The sequence below is a fragment of the Brachyhypopomus gauderio genome, unplaced genomic scaffold (assembly GCF_052324685.1).
Source record: "Brachyhypopomus gauderio isolate BG-103 unplaced genomic scaffold, BGAUD_0.2 sc95, whole genome shotgun sequence".
NCBI lineage: Eukaryota > Metazoa > Chordata > Actinopteri > Gymnotiformes > Hypopomidae > Brachyhypopomus > Brachyhypopomus gauderio.
Genome location: NW_027506916.1, coordinates 397,068 through 414,567, shown reverse-complemented (window position 1 = coordinate 414,567; position 17,500 = coordinate 397,068). Strand labels below are relative to the sequence as shown.

The 17,500-nt window shown below is 45.9% G+C and overlaps 2 protein-coding genes across 5 annotated transcripts in view; both read right to left on the bottom strand.

Annotated features, from left to right (window-relative positions):
- Positions 1-10,455, bottom strand: part of LOC143496478 (formin-like protein 2) — a 26,331-nt gene extending 15,876 nt beyond the window's left edge. The window contains exons 1-12 of the mRNA XM_076992635.1: positions 9,848-10,455; positions 8,124-8,207; positions 7,301-7,381; positions 5,306-5,382; positions 5,065-5,148; positions 4,284-4,427; positions 3,209-3,317; positions 3,000-3,076; positions 2,181-2,274; positions 1,882-1,956; positions 879-989; positions 304-453 (exon numbers count right to left, since the gene is read on the bottom strand). Coding sequence (XP_076848750.1) covers positions 304-453; positions 879-989; positions 1,882-1,956; positions 2,181-2,274; positions 3,000-3,076; positions 3,209-3,317; positions 4,284-4,427; positions 5,065-5,148; positions 5,306-5,382; positions 7,301-7,381; positions 8,124-8,207; positions 9,848-9,964 — 1,203 coding nt within the window. The 5' untranslated portion in view covers positions 9,965-10,455. The remainder of the gene's footprint in view (positions 1-303; positions 454-878; positions 990-1,881; positions 1,957-2,180; positions 2,275-2,999; positions 3,077-3,208; positions 3,318-4,283; positions 4,428-5,064; positions 5,149-5,305; positions 5,383-7,300; positions 7,382-8,123; positions 8,208-9,847) is intronic.
- Positions 10,456-10,952: 497 nt separating this feature from the next.
- The window catches only part of mylkb (myosin light chain kinase b), a 13,073-nt gene continuing 6,525 nt past the window's right edge, over positions 10,953-17,500 (bottom strand). For 2 of the 4 annotated variants that reach the window (XM_076992613.1, XM_076992614.1), the window contains exons 9-17: positions 17,311-17,401; positions 16,998-17,201; positions 15,316-15,533; positions 14,891-15,014; positions 13,850-14,002; positions 13,433-13,556; positions 12,408-12,498; positions 12,164-12,298; positions 10,953-11,989 (exon numbers count right to left, since the gene is read on the bottom strand). In XM_076992613.1, coding sequence (XP_076848728.1) covers positions 11,742-11,989; positions 12,164-12,298; positions 12,408-12,498; positions 13,433-13,556; positions 13,850-14,002; positions 14,891-15,014; positions 15,316-15,533; positions 16,998-17,201; positions 17,311-17,401 — 1,388 coding nt within the window. In that variant the 3' untranslated portion in view covers positions 10,953-11,741. Of the gene's footprint in view, positions 11,990-12,163; positions 12,299-12,407; positions 13,557-13,849; positions 14,003-14,890; positions 15,015-15,315; positions 15,534-16,997; positions 17,202-17,310; positions 17,402-17,500 lie in introns of those variants that run through there. The other 2 variants (XM_076992611.1, XM_076992612.1) reach the window with 1 other exon arrangement.

The following is a 17,500-nucleotide window of genomic DNA, read 5'->3' as shown; positions in this document are numbered from 1 at the left end:
ACGTGGGAGAGGTGAGTGTGTGGGAGGGGAGGGGGCGTGGCATACGTGGGAGAGGCGAGTGTGTGGGGGGGGAGGTGAGTGTGTGGGAGGGGAGGGGGGCGTGGCATACGTGGGAGAGGTGAGTGTGTGGGAGGGGAGGGGGCGTGGCGTACGTGGGAGAGGTGAGTGTGTGGGAGGGGAGGGGGCGTGGCATACGTGGGAGAGGTGAGTGTGTGGGAGGGGGGAGGTGAGTGTGTGGGAGGGGAGGGGGCGTGGCGTACGTGGGAGAGGTGAGTGTGTGGGAGGGGAGGGGGCGTGGCGTACGTGGGAGAGGTTCTCCTCCAGCTCCTCCACACGTTCCAGCGCTGCGTTCTTGGTCTCGGCGTCTTCCAGCAACGTCCCTACATCAAACAGGTTGTCCAGGTACGCCTGGATCTGCACCTGTAACTTATCACTCTCTGTGTGCTTCAGTCTCTGATCCATGGACGGCCGCACGTACGCGCACACACACACACACACACACACACACACACACACACACACACACACACACACACACACACACACACACAGGAGTGTGTGAATAAGTTGCTGTATTGGAAAAAACCCTTCTGCTGAATTTTCCCAGTGGACATTTGTCTATGTATGTTATGTCTACAATGTTAACATACACTTATTTAATTGAATGTATGTGATTGGGCCTAGTACATTCAGTACCCAAGCCTAGTACATTCAGTACCCAACCCTAGTACATTCAGTACCTAACCCTAGTACATTCAGTACCCAACCCTAGTACATTCAGTACCTAACCCTAGTACATTCAGTACCTAACCCTAGTACATTCAGTACCTAACCCTAACCCCTGAGCCCAATACATTCAGTGACCAGATGGTCCTCACCTCCAGGTACTCGTCCAGGGAGAGCTTGGTGAAGTCGTACTGTAAGTGCACTCTGAAGTTCATGTCCTCTACTGAGTGCACCACGATGTTGATGAACTGCATACATGCAACCTGCAGTGGGTCACGCAAGAATGCAACAATCATCGTTAGTGTTGACCTTCACTGTAACAGTGACCTCAGCCCTGGGGTCACGCTAATGAAGTTGCCATATTTGTCAGTTGTGATTTTCACCCCAATCATAATTTGTCCTCCGCATTTACCCATCTGAGCAGTCACACACTCACACACACACACACACACACACACACACACACACACACACACACACACACACACACACACACACACACACACACACACACACACACACACACTAGTGATTACTAGGAATTGGGAATTGAACCCACGACCCTCTGGTCACAAGTCCAGTATCTTGTGGGGCGGCGCTGACCGGCCAGCCACATGGGCCCTAGAGTCAGAGTTGAGTTAGGGTCAACCTTCACCATAACATTAACCTTAGCGCTAGTCAGAGTTGAGTTAGGGTTAACCTTCACCATAACATTAACCTTAGCGCTAGTCAGAGTTGAGTTAGGGTTAACCTTCACCATAACATTAACCTTAGCGCTAGTCAGAGTTGAGTTAGGGTCAACCTTCACCATAACATTAACCTTAGCCCTAGAGTTAGAGTTGAGTTAGGGTCAACCTTCACCATAACATTAACCTTAGCCCTAGAGTCAGAGTTGAGTTGGGGTCAACCTTCACCATAACATTAACCTTAGCCCTAGAGTTAGAGTTGAGTTAGGGTCAACCTTCACCATAACATTAACCTTAGCCCTAGAGTTAGAGTTGCGTTAGGGTCAACCTTCACCGTAACATTAACCTTAGCCCTAGAGTTAGAGTTGAGTTAGGGTCAACCTTCACCGTAACATTAACCTTAGCGCTAGGCTCACACCGTGAGTCTGAAGGCACTCAGACTGTTAAGAACTCTCTCATACCAACGTACCATGAAATCAATATTGTTGTCTTCATTTTTAAAGTCTTCCATTAGTTTCTCAAACCTCTGGGTCTCTGAGCAGACCTGGGAGAGAGAGTTACACAAATAAGTTCACGTCCTGTGAAGGCAGGAAGTCCGTGGATTTGCATTGATTATAATCCCAACCCTAATCCACACGCATGCACAAAACAATGTCATGTAGCTACTGCTTTGATGTCATTACATCATTAATTATTTTAATTGCAGCATTATTATAAGGCATTTAAAACACAACTGCATAAAAACCTGGTTGAAACTAATTTGTGCACCTCTTTGAAGTGATCAAAGGCGGCCAGGATGATGTCATGTCCTCCCCGCACCAAACACACAGCAGCCAGCAGCTCCAGAACCAGCGCTTTGGTCCTAAAACACACGACAACACACACACAAACCAGGCACGTGAGCTCGTATCAGCACACGACAACACACACACAAACCAGGCACGTGAGCTCGTATCAGCACACGACAACACACACACAAACCAGGCACGTGAGCTCGTATCAGCACACGACAACACACACACAAACCAGGCACGTGAGCTCGTATCAGCACACGACAACACACACACAAACCAGTCACCACAAGCTCCAGCATGTGATGATGTCATTCTTGGAGTAGCCATACTGCATTACAGATTACACTAGATTACACTAGATTACAGGAGTATACAGGTGTGAGGAGTGAGCTGCCTTACTGCCTTGCGTTCCTGACCATTGTGGAGTCTGAGCACTTTGAGCTTAAGTTCATTCCACCTCAGAGAATCAATGAGCACATCTCACGTCACTTACCCACTACATGTATTGGGTCAGAATGGGTGTTCTGGTGTTTTAAAGAACTCCAAGCAGCTCTCAGCCACCGTGGGTGTTTTGAGCTGTGTGTGTATGTCTCACCCGTATGGTGTGTGTTTTTGGGCTGTGTGTGTGTATTTCACACACATACACATACACATGTCTCCACAATGGGTTAGGATTAAGATTATGCGAGTAAGTGCTTTGATCAACTGGGTTAGGGTTAAGATTAATTAATGTGCACACGTGTGTTCACATGTGTGTTTTCGTGTGTGTGTGTGTGTGTGTGCGTAGCCTTGCCTGGGGTTTTTGTTGTTGAGGCTCAGTGCAATCTCGTTCACCGCGTGTGGATGTGACATCACCATATTGAAGCCGTACTGTATGAAGAAGGAGCAGCAGAAGGGCAAAGGTCAAGCAGAAGGGCAAAGGTCAAACCGAAACACGCTTTTAAAATCAGATATTAGCTGATGTTCAAGGAGTGTTTCATTATGGCCAGTATGCACATATACCTGGTAGTTCATAATGGCTCTGAGACACATGACACACACATGTACGTCGTCCTTCTTACACACCAGGCGGGAGTGTTTCAGGGTCCTGCGGCTGGGAAGAGTGCTGGACCTGACCCGGTTTTACAGAAGGTTCAAAAACACTCGCACAGCAAATATAACATCTGTGTATGTAGTGAGTGTATACCAAACACCTGTGGTGTGTGTGTGTGTGTGTGTATGGTGTGTATGTGTGCATGTATGTGTGTGCGTGTATGTGTGTGTGCATGTGTATGTGTGTGAATGTGTGTGTGTGTGTGTGCGTGGACGTGTGTGTGTGTGTGAGTGCATGTATGTGTGTGTGTGGGGTGTGTATGTGTGCATGTGTATGGTGTGTATGTGTGTATGGTGTATGGGTGTATGTGTGCATGTGTGTGTGTGTGTGTGTACATGTGTATGGTGTGTGTGAATGTGTGTGTGTGTGTACATGTGTATGGTGTGTGTGAATGTGTGTGTGTGTGTATGTGTGTGTACATGTGTATGGTGTGTGTGAATGTGTGTGTGTGTGTGTGTGTGTGTGTGTGTGTGTGTGTATGTGTGTGTACATGTGTATGGTGTGTGTGAATGTGTGTGTGTGTATACATGTGTGTACATGTGTATGGTGTGTGTGAATGTGTGTGTGTGTGAATGTGTGTGTGTATGGTGTGTGTACATGTGTGTACATGTGTATGGTGTGTGTGAATGTGTGTGTGTGTGTGTGTGTGTGTGTACATGTGTATGGTGTGTGTGTGTGTGTGTGTGTGTGTACATGTGTGTACATGTGTATGGTGTGTGTGAGTGTGTGTGTGTACATGTGTATGGTGTGTGTGTGTGTGTGTGTGTGTGTGTGTGTGTGTGTGTGTGTGTGTGTGTGTGTGTGTGTGTATGTGTGTGTATGGTGTGTGTGAATGATGTGTGTGTGTGTGTGTGTGTGTGTACATATGTATGGTGTGTGTGAATGATGTGTGTGTGTGTGTGTGTGTGTGTGTGTGTGTGTGTGTGTGTACATGTGTGTACATGTGTATGGTGTGTGTGAGTGTGTGTGTGTACATGTGTGTACCTTAACGAGTGCCGTGTGGACCGCTGGTTGCTGCTCACAGGTGAGGGCAGGGTGCTGTCGCCATGAAGATCCTCGATGGAGCGACTCCACGGTGTCTCCACGGACGTCTCACCACTCACACCTTCCACTGCTTCAGCCTCAAAGCTGAGGGGGCGGAGCCAGGCAGGACCACGTTATATGTTTAGGGTTAGGGGTGGGGTTAGTGTATGCCCTACAGCTAACTTTCTATAACTATACTTTTCACGCACAGCAGCAATTCAGCTTCACAGACAGAAGAAAAAGCTTATTACTCCCCAAAATCCGTCACCTCAGCAAGGTTTTAATAATGATATAGATAAATAAGGATAAATTAAATATATCAAGTGTTGAAATAAAAACTAGAACTAAATGAGAACTAAATTCAGAAAGAAGATTAAATCTTCTTGTTTAATCTTCTGAGAGGGATTACTCAGAGCCTAAATCCTGACCAAAGAATCATTTTAGTAACATTTATACCATCTAGTGTCGGGGCTTTAGCACTGTCCTCGGACAACCGACTACAATTAAAAACAGCTGAATGCTGCCTTTCTGAACTTAGACTGAACCATGAGCAGGACTGACTAACTCCTCGTGATCACACAGGTCTAACCTGCAGCATGTCAGACAGATACACTGGTCCTACACCATTAAGCAATTTATAGACCAGTAATAATACCTTCAATACCTGAACTCTGTGATATACACAGCTGACATATATATTGTGTGATATACATGTTCGGGGGGGGCACGTCACCCAGCTTACGTAACGGCGTACTGCGCGAAGGACAGGTACTCCACCAGCACGTCTAACCCCTGGTTCTCTTCGTTCAGGAACTCTCTCACCCACCTAAGGACACAAACTCAACGTTAACCTGAAAACCCCTTTCTGGACAATACCTGTGTTCCAGTTCCATTGAGAATGGTCTTTGGTGAACAAAACTTCACTTAATGTAGAGGAGATTAACTGGTCAAGCGATCTGATTGGTCCTGAACCTGAAACTTACCCGATATGATTGGTCCTGAGCGAAATCTCCAGCTCCCGGAGCACTTGTGTGGATTCCTGAACTCTCCTCCTGAATTTCTGTTGGAAAAGGCTAAAATATTCATGTTGACCAACACTGAAATATCAGCAGCACACCAGCATACAGTCATGGCCAAAAGTTTTGAGAATGATACAAATATTAATTTTTACCAAATCTACTGCTTCAGTTTGTGTAATGGCAATTTGCATATACTCCAGAATGTTATAAAGAGTGATCAGCTTAACAGCAATTAATTACAAAGTCAATATTAGCCTAGAAAATGAACTTTATCCCCCAAAACACATTTCAACTTCATTGCAGCCCTGCCTTAAAAGGACCAGCTAACATTGTTTCAGTGATTGCTCCATTAACACAGGTGTGGGTGTTGATGAGGACAGGGCTGGAGATCAATCTGTCATGATTAAGTAAGAATGACACCACTGAACACTTTAAAAGGAGACTGGTGCTTGGCATCATTGTTTCTCTTCTGTTAACCATGGTTATCTCTAAAGAAACACGTGCAGTCATCATTGCACTGCACAAAAATGGCCTAACAGGGAAGAGTATTGCAGCTAGAAAGATTGCAGTCAACAATCTATCGCATCATCAAGAACTTCAAGGAGAGAGGTTCCATTGTTGCCAAAAAAGCTCCAGGGTGCCCAAGAAAGACCAGCAAGCGCCAGGACCGTCTCTAAAAAGTGTTTCAGCTGCAGGATCGGGCTACCAGCAGTGCAGAGCTTGCTCAGGAATGGCAGCAGGCAGGTGTGAGTGCATCTGCACGCACTGTGAGGCGGAGACTCTTGGAGCAAGGCCTGGTCTCAAGGAGGGCAGCAAAGAAGCCACTTCTCTCCAGAAAAAACATCAGGGACAGACTGATATTCTGCAAAAGGTACAGTGAGTGGACTGCTGAGGACTGGGGTAAAGTCATTTTCTCTGATGAATCCCCTTTCCGATTGTTTAGGACATCTGGAAAACAGCTTGTTCGGAGAAGACGAGGTGAGCGCTACCACCAGTCTTGTCTCATGCCAACTGTAAAGCATCCTGAAACCATTCATGTGTGGGGTTGCTTCTCAGCCAAGGGAATTGGCTCTCTCACAGCCTAAAAACACAGCCATGAATAAAGAATGGTACCAGAATGTCCTCTGAGAGCAACTTCTCCCAACCATCCAAGAGCAGTTTGGTGATCAACAATGCCTTTTCCAGCATGATGGAGCACCTTGCCATAAAGCAAAGGTGATAACTAAATGGTTCAGGGAACAAAACTGAGATTTTTGGTCCATGGGCTGGAAACTCCCCATATCTTAATCCCATTGAGAACTTGTGGTCAATCATCAAGAGACGGGTGGACAAACAAAAACCTACACATTCTGACAAAATGCAAGCATTGATTGTGCAAGAATGGACTGCTATTAGTCAGGATTTGGTCCAGAAGTTGATTGAGAGCTGCCACGGAGAATTGCAGAGGTCCTGAAGAAGGGTCAACACTGCAAATATTGACTTGCTGCATTAACTCATTCTAACTGCCAATAAAAGCTTTTGTTACTCATAATATGATTGCAATTATATTTCTGCATGTGATAAAAACATCTGACAAACACACATAAAAACCAGAGGGCAGCAGATCATGTGAAAATATAATATTTGTGTCATTCTCAAAACTCTTGGCCATGACTGTACACCAGTGGGGTTCTCGGGCAGTGGGGCTCCTTCTGTCGAGGACAGGGACAATTACCATCTCTCCTTCCACATGCACAAACATTTCAAATGCACGCAGCATTTTTTTCTGAGCTGTGAACGCTGCACATGCTTCTCTGTAGTGCACGGATCGTGTACACACACACACACACACACACACACACACACACACACACACACTCACTCATAAACATCTGAGCCACAGTGTGGACATGGACACACACACACACACACACACACACACACACACATCTGAGCCACAGTGTGGACATGGACACACACCTTCCTGGTGACAGCGGGGTCCAGAAATCCTCTTAACTTCTGAATGTAAGTGTGCGGAGGGTTTTTCACTTGAAAACGTTCCTGTTATATACAAAGACACCTTTTGAAATTACACCCAAACACAGAATTACCAGAATTTTAAAGCAAAATTATCCTGGATCATTTTGGATTGATTGCCACTATTGCAATGACATTTCCTTGCCACACCTGTCCAGGTTTATTCTGAGGACTCTTGTGTTATTCTGAAGACTCTTGTATTAGAGTTAGTCCTGTTGCTGCTAACTGCCCCTGTCTCACGTCATTTATTCTTCATCGCTCATTGGCTCTGTCAACTCTGCACACGCTCCCTGCTGCATGTCAGTGTAACCATGGTAACCACACATGGCGGACACGGGGTATGTATAAATAAGGAATCTATGTTTGGTCACTAGTGGGAGGTGAGATCTGTATGAGAGGTGGTGTATAGGGACAGAAACAAAATGCCCCACTCTAATGGACATTACAGAGTCCCCATAACTGCCAAGCATACTAAAGGGACACCACTGCCATTTTGACAGGTGTTTCAAACAGCAACACACACTGTCCCAGATATTGCAGCTCTCTGACTTGCATTTTAGCAGAATTTTGGGACACAGTATTTCTCTTATGAGGTCTACAGGAAGAGCAGCACCTCAGGTATAGGCCTACTGTACAGGTATACTGTCTACACCTCAAGTGTACTGTGCAGGTATACTGTCTACACCTCAGGTATACTGCATAGTCAGCAGTTGTACACCTCACCTTCTCACACCATGTGTGTTACCTGGTCACACGTGTTACTCACCTGGTCACAGATCAGCTCCCACTTCTTCTCACTGTCATACTGCCGCAGAATTCTCACCTTGTCTGGTGGAAGATTCATGGAATTCTGAGAGACACAGACAGACACCATCAATCCATCACAGACAAAAACACCAAATCCAGACACCATCAATCCATCACAGACAAAAACACCAAATCCAGACACCATCAATCCATCACAGACAAAAACACCAAATCCAGACACCATCTCACACTCTGCTAAGACACATTCCTACTTTGTGATGGCCACACAGGTATTTGCACCATCGTGGGAGGTGATTAAACTAACATGTAGATTTCCAGTTTTAAACAGTTAGAAACTCGTCTGTACTGATCCTGGATTTCCCAGGATGTGGTGTGAAGTGCCACTGCATGCTGGTCTTACTTTGCTTTCTTTAGATCAGGAGGATGTAACCCAACACACAGATAGATAACCACCCTAGCAAGCATGCCCTAGCAAGCACGCCCTAGCAAACACACCCCAACATACACACCCCAACATAAACACTGCTTTTCCCGTGCATCCCTGGAGAACCACACAGAGCAGCGGCCCCAAATGTATCCACAGACGTCTTGAACCACTTTGGACCAAAAGGCTGTGTCATGGATGACTAGATGATTAAACAGGTGAAAAGGTGGCACTGTGCTTCTGATCAGAGAGATGGTGAGGACACTCTAGCCTGCAGTCCATGCTTCTGGAGCAGAATTTGGGATGCAAATTTGTAAAAACCAGGCTAAGCCTAATCCTAATCTTAACCCTAACCCAAAACCTAATCCTAACCCAAAACCCAAACCCTAATCCTAACCCTAACTCAAAACCCTAACCCAAACCCTAATCCTAACCTAAAACCTTAAACCTAATTCTAACCCAAGCTTCAAAACTATTTTCATTCCCTCCATTTTCAGTGTCATTGCCTGCTTACCCATGTGTACACACACACACACACACACACACACACACACACACACACACACACACACACACACACACACACACACACACATATACATATAGAGTGTAGTACACATGTTTCTGTTTACCTTGATTTAATCTTGTTAGCACAGATTTCTCTGTTTAGAACACCTGAGAAATGTTCCCTGACACTCAATTTAGGGTTTTGAGCAGCTCACTGATATGTAGACCTAATGTCATAGTCCCTTTTAAGGAGGACGTCCCATAGCAAACATTACAATAGACGCACTATTAGAAGTAATATTAGAAGCAATATTACTGTATAATTGTTTTAACATTGACTCATGCATGCAACACACGTCTCAATCTATAGAGAAAAAAATAGTTACTAAATTTAAAACGATGTGATGAGCTACACTTGCAACATTGCACCCTCCGTATCTTAATAACGGTACCGCACGCTACATGAGGCGCTGTCAAAGACCCAACAACAATAGACAAACACAAGGAGCCACTTCTCTCAGCGGGCTGCTGCTGGGTCTCTCAATTCACGCCAAGTGTCTAATAAACGACAAACCGCAGCTACTAATATCAGAAATACGTTTACACGCGTACATTTGATTCTACTGACGTTGTGAATAGCTAAATGCTCTAAAGGGGAAAAGTATCTGGACGCATGTGGCTGCTGAGCCGCACACAATAGACGCGCCTGCGGTCGAGACCCTCCACACGATCGGAGCGGCCGCTGGTCATAATCGGTGTGTTACGATGGAGAATTACTGATGAAAAATTACCAAAGCGATTGAGAACCGTTCCTCCAGTTCTGCCGTGTCTGGCATGGGCAGTTTCGGGGGTTTGTTCCTCGCCCTGAGATCGCCGAGCTGCGTGTCCATGCTTTCTGCGTTCCCCATGTTTTTGTTGGCTATTGGTGGCACACGATGATGAACCTTCCCCAACGTTTATTTTTACATTAAAAATGTATTTAAAAAACCAATATCCAGCGTGATGGGGACGAGATCCACACAGATGTGTATATGCTGATTTATGTTATCCTGTTTTTTTTAAGATGACTACACGTTTCCAACGAAATAAGAGAGACAGAACATTTAAAAGCCCAAGTATGTGGTGTGCGATCTCGATAGTAGCATCCCTACATCCCTACATCCCTCATCTTTATCTCATCTATTCGCTTCATCATTTATCTTCACTCGAGCATCGCCGGTTCAACGGCAGCGTGTGGCGGCTGCAGCACCGTTAATGTCTCGGTGCCGTTAGCTCGCATCGCCTCGGTACTGATGGTTCGTGTGTAGCGAGCTGGTTAATCCGTGGTGTGTTGATAACAGACGTACTTCGCCCAAACTCCTCATTCAATCCCCGACACAATGAACCCTTTCAGGATAGATTCCCCGCTGGGGCGTGACAAAAAACCGTGATGAGGAGCGGGGATGGGGTGGGGAGATGTTTTGTTCTGTTGCATGCTGGTAATTGTAGTTTTAGAGTTTAGATTCATTTTATATATTTACGCCAAACGATTACAATTCGGTCTGTCGTTATTATACTTTATCGTAAAGGCAGAGTGGAATACATTTTTCTATATAATATGAACAGTATAAGTTGAAACACGAGGGATCGTTTCTGTATTAATGTGTAAATTGTAAAACTCACCAGACACTATTCGAGATCCACAGTTAGAAAATTCCTTCTCGTGTACAGCTCAAATCCACCCAGCATGATGAGAGACGCTCGAGCAACGAAGGAAAGTAAATATTATATAAAGTATATATTATAAAGCATATATTATAATGCGCCACATTCATGTTAACAGGTCAGTCTGCTCTGTGGGTCAGAACAGGGCGAACAAACGTCGCTACAGACAGCGCAGAAAACGATTCAAAAATGTTCTGGGTGTCTTCACATTTACTGCAATTTAGAGGATTATAAGATTATACACATAAGACAAGTATTTGTCCCCCAAATGCCATCAATACAAGTCATTTATTTAAGTGTCATTCCTTGAAAAATGTAATGCCTAAAATGTGTAACACAGAGGATAGATGATCAGAATGATCAGAATCAAATGATCAGAATCAAACCCAACACCTTTATACAGTTATGTCTCCAAGAGTGTCTCTGTGAGCTTGTAGCCTCTGGGCTATAAGAATATCATGCTATATTAGTGTTTAAATCAATAACATCTTTTCATCACTTGAGTGCGCTAGAGAGCAAGCATAAAAACTGTGTTGGGTGCACAAAACGATTGATGGATGTAGAGGAAACAGACTAAATCGTATTATACAAATGAAGGATGATCATAAAAAGAAAAATAATTCATAATGCACATGTAGGTACCAAAGGTATCAACAAGCAAGAAGTTCTCCCATCAAATTTAACTGTCCGTTTTTGAGGAAAAAAACTAAACAAAAAGCAAAACAAATTCAGCTGTTAGTAATTCTCTGAACCCAAGAGCACGCTGGAGTGTCGTTGGTCTTGGGGGTCGGCCTGGACGAGGCTGCTCATTCACTATTGTGCTGTGAAGACTAAAGTGCATAAATATCAGTGAAAGTCACACGGTCAGTTCTTTAAGGCAGCCGAGAAAGAGCATAAAAACTTTAAGAGCATTTGGTAGAGCCTGCAGTGTCCAATCATCTGTTCATTTCCTCACTGATTCCACCCCCATCTCACTACACTTCACTCTTCCTCCTCCTCTTCCTCCTCCTCTTCCTCCCCCTGCATGAACTCCACCATCAGCTCGGCGGTACAGCAGGCCTCCCCCAGGGCGTTGACCGCCTTGCAGGTGTATTTGGCGTCGTCATCGGGACACACCTCGGAGATCACCAGACAGCAGTGACCGTCCTCCTCATAGTCGATCTGGAAGTGACGCGTCTCCTTGATGGGCTGATCGTCCTTGTACCACACCACCTCTGGGTCTGGGTAGCCTGCATGAACCACACCACGGGACTTAACACACCACATCTCTCATTCTGTTCTGTCCGTACACTTACAAAGAGGCAACAAATACAGCAGAGTTCAATTAGTAATGGACAGTAATGGCCTGAAAATGTGATGTTGAGTGTCTCAGATGGTTTTAGGTTCAGGGTGATGGTCCTCACCCTCGATCTTGCAGTCAAAGCGAGCAGCACTGCCTTCCACAACCTCCACGTCCTGGAACAGTAGTGAGAAGCTGGGCGGGACTGGGTTGGGGCTCTCGTCCTCCACGCTCTCTAAGAACGGTGCACTGGGCTTTTCTGAAAACACACACACACACACATACACACACACACACACACACATATGCTTACATGTTTACTGCACTGACATCACGTCCTCCGATAGTGTGAGGGTCTGCTCCATTACCTTCTGTAGGAGAACATTTCTTTGGGCCTATCCCTCCCAACATCCCCATGGAACTGAACCTGGAGATGGCTCGCACTGCATTTCCTGTTTTCTGGCACACAAGATGTACAAAATGTGCTTCAGTTCTGACCACATTCAAAAAACAAACAAAAATAACCAGAGAAATAAGCAGCCTGGCATTGTCTGTCTCATCTCAGGAAAACGGCTTCCATTTTCTTCTTTTTTATCACATACAAGCCTCTGCTTTTCTTAAAAGAAGAATCAAGCAGATCACAGTGCTGTGATATGTGCAGTGTGGGTCTGATCTGTGTGGGTCTGATCTGTGCAGTGTGGGTCTGATCTGTGTGGCTCTGATCTGTGCGGCTCTGATCTGTGTGGGTCTTATCTGTGCAGTGTGGGTCTGATCTGTGTGGGTCTGATCTGTGCAATGTGGGTCTGATCTGTGTGGGTCTGATCTGTGCGGCTCTGATCTGTGTGGGTCTGATCTGTGCAGTGTGGGTCTGATCTGTGTGGGTCTGATCTGTGCGGCTCTGATCTGTGTGGGTCTGATCTGTGTGGGTCTGATCTGTGCAGTGTGGGTCTGATCTGTGTGGGTCTGATCTGTGCGGCTCTGATCTGTGTGGGTCTGATCTGTGCAGTGTGGGTCTGATCTGTGTGGGTCTGATCTGTGCAGTGTGGGTCTGATCTGTGTGGGTCTGATCTGTGCGGCTCTGATCTGTGTGGGTCTGATCTGTGCAGTGTGGGTCTGATCTGTGCGGGTCTGATCTGTGCAGTGTGGGTCTGATCTGTGTGGGTCTGATCTGTGTGGGTCTGATCTGTGTGGGTCTGATCTGTGCAGCTCTGATCTGTGTGGGTCTGATCTGTGTGGGTCTGATCTGTGCAGTGTGGGTCTGATCTATGTGGGTCTGATCTGTGCGGCTCTGATCTGTGTGGGGCTGATCTGCGCAGTGTGGGTCTGATCTGTGTGGGTCTGATCTGTGCAGTGTGGGTCTGATCAGTGTGGGTCTGATCAGTGTGGGTCTGACCTGCCACCTGCGTCTCAGTATGTACTTCTTCATGCGCTCCTTGGACAGCTGCTTGGCCTCCATGTTCTTGGTGTCCTGCTTGAGCCAGCTGTGCTCCAAGCACTGTGCGCAGGTCAACCGGGCTCTGCAGTGCACATAGATCGCCAACAGAGGGCGCCCTTAGTCTTAGAGCACCATGAAGCAGCTTGTTGCCAATTTCAGATCCAGCGTGAACGCGCTACAAGGACGTTTACGTGAAAAACGTGTAATGGAGGTGACAACCATCAACAGTGTAACATCATCTGATCATCTGATATGAGTGCTGGGATATCAAATAATATACAAAAGTATTTGTATCAAATACACATAACAAAGCCCTTAATGTTCAAGTTCATCACCATCACAAATTTATGTGAAGACCATGACCTCTGAACTCACTTCTTGTCTTTCTTCAGGAGACTGCTGATGAAGCTCTTGGCCTGCTCTGAGATCTCATCAAAAGCCTCATCCTCAAAGTCCCATGTTGCTGAGGTAACGTTGGCAAGGGTTTCATTATCGTTGTCCCCCATGAACGGGGAGAGGCCGCTAACCCTGGAGCAGAACCAGAAAGGAGGAGGTCAGTTAGATAAACTCACCTTTCACATCCTTCAGCATAAATAGCTGACAGTGGATAAACACAACAGGCCTCAATGTCACCGACATCATCTACTAAACATCCCAATATGGACATTTCTACCTGCTGGAGGTGTTTTTAGTGTCAGAGATATTACTACTCGCTATTTACATTCAGCGCATGATATAGTGTATACTCTATACTCTATATGTCTATACTATACCAGGCGTACTCAACTAAATTTGTCTGCGGTCCAATTTTGGCAGATGGGGGGGGGGGGGGGGGGGGGGGGGAACGTAACACTCGTGACGGAGTGTTTTTTCAATAGCCCTGAAATAAATGCTACGGTTTTGTTTTGGTCCGTATCCAGTTAATCAGGAATAAGATTGGGTCCGGACAGGACTGCGTTCGCCAGTTGAGTACCCCTGCTCTATACTCTATATGTCTATATTCTATACTCTACATGTCTACACTCTATATGTCTATACTTTATATGTCTATACTCAATACTCTATATGTTTATACTCAATATGTCTATACTCTATATGTTTATACTCCACTCTATATGTCTATACTCTATATGTCTATACATTATACTCTATATGTTTATACTCTATACTCTATGTGTTTATATTATATACTCTATATAGTGCTTCTTTATTTAAACTCTGGTCTCTGTGATTCAAGTTGACATAGCTAGGAGGATGGGTAAGGGTTTAGGGGTCAGGGTTTAGGGTTAGGGTTTAGGCATTACAGTATAGGGTTACACTTGGGGTTAATGGTTAGGGTTAGATCAAAGTTAGGATTAGGGTTTATGGTAAGGGTTAGGGGTTAGCATTAGCTCAGAGAAAGGCTGTGTCACATACAGTATATAGCAGATAACACCAATGCTCCACATATCTGTTGGATAGCTGATCTCTTCGTAGTTGATCACCTCTGGAGCTACAAACTCTGGTGTCCCAAAGAGCACCTTGAGGGAGGCAGAGTTCTCTGAGAACAAATTAAAAAACCCACAATGATCAGTCTCAGTCTCTTGCATGCTGGGTGTTTCATGTACACATTGGAATACAGCAGGGATCATTAAAGTTTTATTGATTAATTCAGCAACTGACTGAAATGAAAGATTTTGCTGTATGTTCTGCAACAACAAGTTCCATGTTGTTTCTCACACTTTGTGCTTTGGCTGAAAAATCTTTACAATCTCTGGGATACTGTACATGTGTGTATGAACTAAAGTGTATGAAGATGTGCTGATCTTGCTGTGTGTCAGGCAGTGTGGGTGGGTCAGTACCGAGGCGCCGTGCCAGGCCAAAGTCGATGAGCTTAATGTTGGTGCCCGTCTTGTTGACACACATAATGTTCTCAGGCTTGAGGTCCAGGTGCACAATGCCCTGTGTGTGGATGAACTGAACCCCATCCACGATCTGAAGCATATACTTAATGACCTCTCGCTCAGTCAGCTCAAAATCCTCATCAACGATCCGCTCAAACAGTTCACCACCCGAGATCCTGCAGCCAGGAGAGGACAGGGTATCATCACACATCAGCACGGTTTACTGTCTCTTAACTGCAAATCTACAGTGGCATGTGCAAATCAGCTCGGGACAGAAAGCGGGAGAAGAAGGTGTAATACGGTTCATTTCCCATTAAACAACTACCTAGTTCTGTTCCCAGTGCAGTAAACAAACTCATACTGACACAAGATTCAAATCTGGGTCTTTTTTCCATCATTGCTGCCAAGCTGAGGCCCAATAAAGCTCCACCCTCTTCACCTCCCTCTTTCCTCTCTCTTTCTCCTCTCTCCTCCCTCTTTCCTCTCTGTCTCCTCTCTCTCTCCTCCCTCTTTCCTCTCTCTCTCCTCTCTCTCCACCCTCTCTCCTCCCTCTTTCCTCTCTCTCCTCTCTCTCCACCCTCTCTCCTCCCTCTTTCCTCTCTCTCCTCTCTCTCCTCCCTCTTTCCTCTCTCTCTCCTCTCTCTCCACCCTCTCTCCTCCCTCTTTCCTCTCTCCTCTCTCTCCTCCCTCTCCTCTCTCTCTCTCCTCTCTCTCCTCCCTCTCCTCTCTCTCTCTCCTCTCTCTCTCTCCTCCCCTCCTCTCGTTCCCTCAAGCTATATAAGGACATGTGACAAATGCCTCTCTAATCACGCGCCTCTGCCTTTCAGCGCTGCTATCGCCTTAAAAAGCAAAACTTGTGAAATGATTTAAGGGTGTTGAAGAGAAAAAAGACCTTCCAAACATCCTGGGTTATTCAGAAGTGTTCTAGATGAGAACTCTAAACTCTGTTTAACAGACTCATGTAATCATCACTCGCACCTACAAAACAACATCAAACTCTTCTGATAATTAACAAGATCAGTGGGGTCCAGGCTGTGCTGTTAGCCCGTGTTGGGTTTGCCAGTGTTGGGTTAGCCTGTGTTGGGTTTGCCCGTGTTGGGTTAGCCTGTGTTGGGTTAGCCCGTGTTGGGTTAGCCCGTGTTGGGTTTGCCAGTGTTGGGTTAGCCAGTGTTGGGTTTGCCCGTGTTGGGTTAGCCTGTGTTGGGTTTGCCAGTGTTGGGTTAGCCAGTGTTGGGTTTGCCCGTGTTGGGTTAGCCTGTGTTGGGTTTGCCAGTGTTGGGTTAGCCAGTGTTGGGTTTGCCTGTGTTGGGTTTGCCAGTGTTGGGTTAGCCTGTGTTGGGTTTGCCTGTGTTGGGTTAGCCCGTGTTGGGTTAGTCCGTGTTGGGTTTGCCTGTTTTGGGTTAGCCCGTGTTGTGTTAGCCCATGTTGGGTTAGCCCGTGTTGGGTTTGCCAGTGTTGGGTTAGCCTGTGTTGGGTTTGCCTGTGTTGGGTTAGCCCGTGTTGGGTTAGTCCGTGTTGGGTTTGCCAGTGTTGGGTTTGCCTGTTTCGGGTTAGCCCGTGTTGGGTTAGCCCTTGTTGGGTAGCCCGTGTTGGGTTTGCCTGTGTTGGGTTTGCCAGTGCTCTGCCTGCGGTGAACTCACATTTCCATGACCATGACGATGTCCGACTTGCCCTCGAAGGCATCCACGCACTGCACGAGTTTAGGGTGGTGGAGACTGTTCATGATTCCGATCTCCTGCCGTACATTCTCCTTCTCCTTCTGGGAGAACGCTTTAATGAACTTCCCTGCCCACACCTTTCTGGTCGACTTCTCAACTAACTTGAAGACCTGGCCAAATTTGCCTCTGAGACACAAAGAAAAGATAGAGAAAGAAAAAAAAGAGAAATCAGTTTATAAGTGGTCAAGTAGAGAAGTAAATATGGGATAACAGGATCAGTAGAGTTGTGTTTTACGTTCCCAGACGATCCTCTACATCATAAAAATCCTTAACACTGCAGTCCTTCTTTATAACCACGTCTCTGTACTCGGGCTGCTTGTCCGAATCTGAGGAATGGTGAGAAGAAAGAGCTGAGCGAAAGAAAACACATGTAGAATATAGATTTCAGCAGTTCAGTTCAGAGTTCTGAGCTTGATCTGGAGACT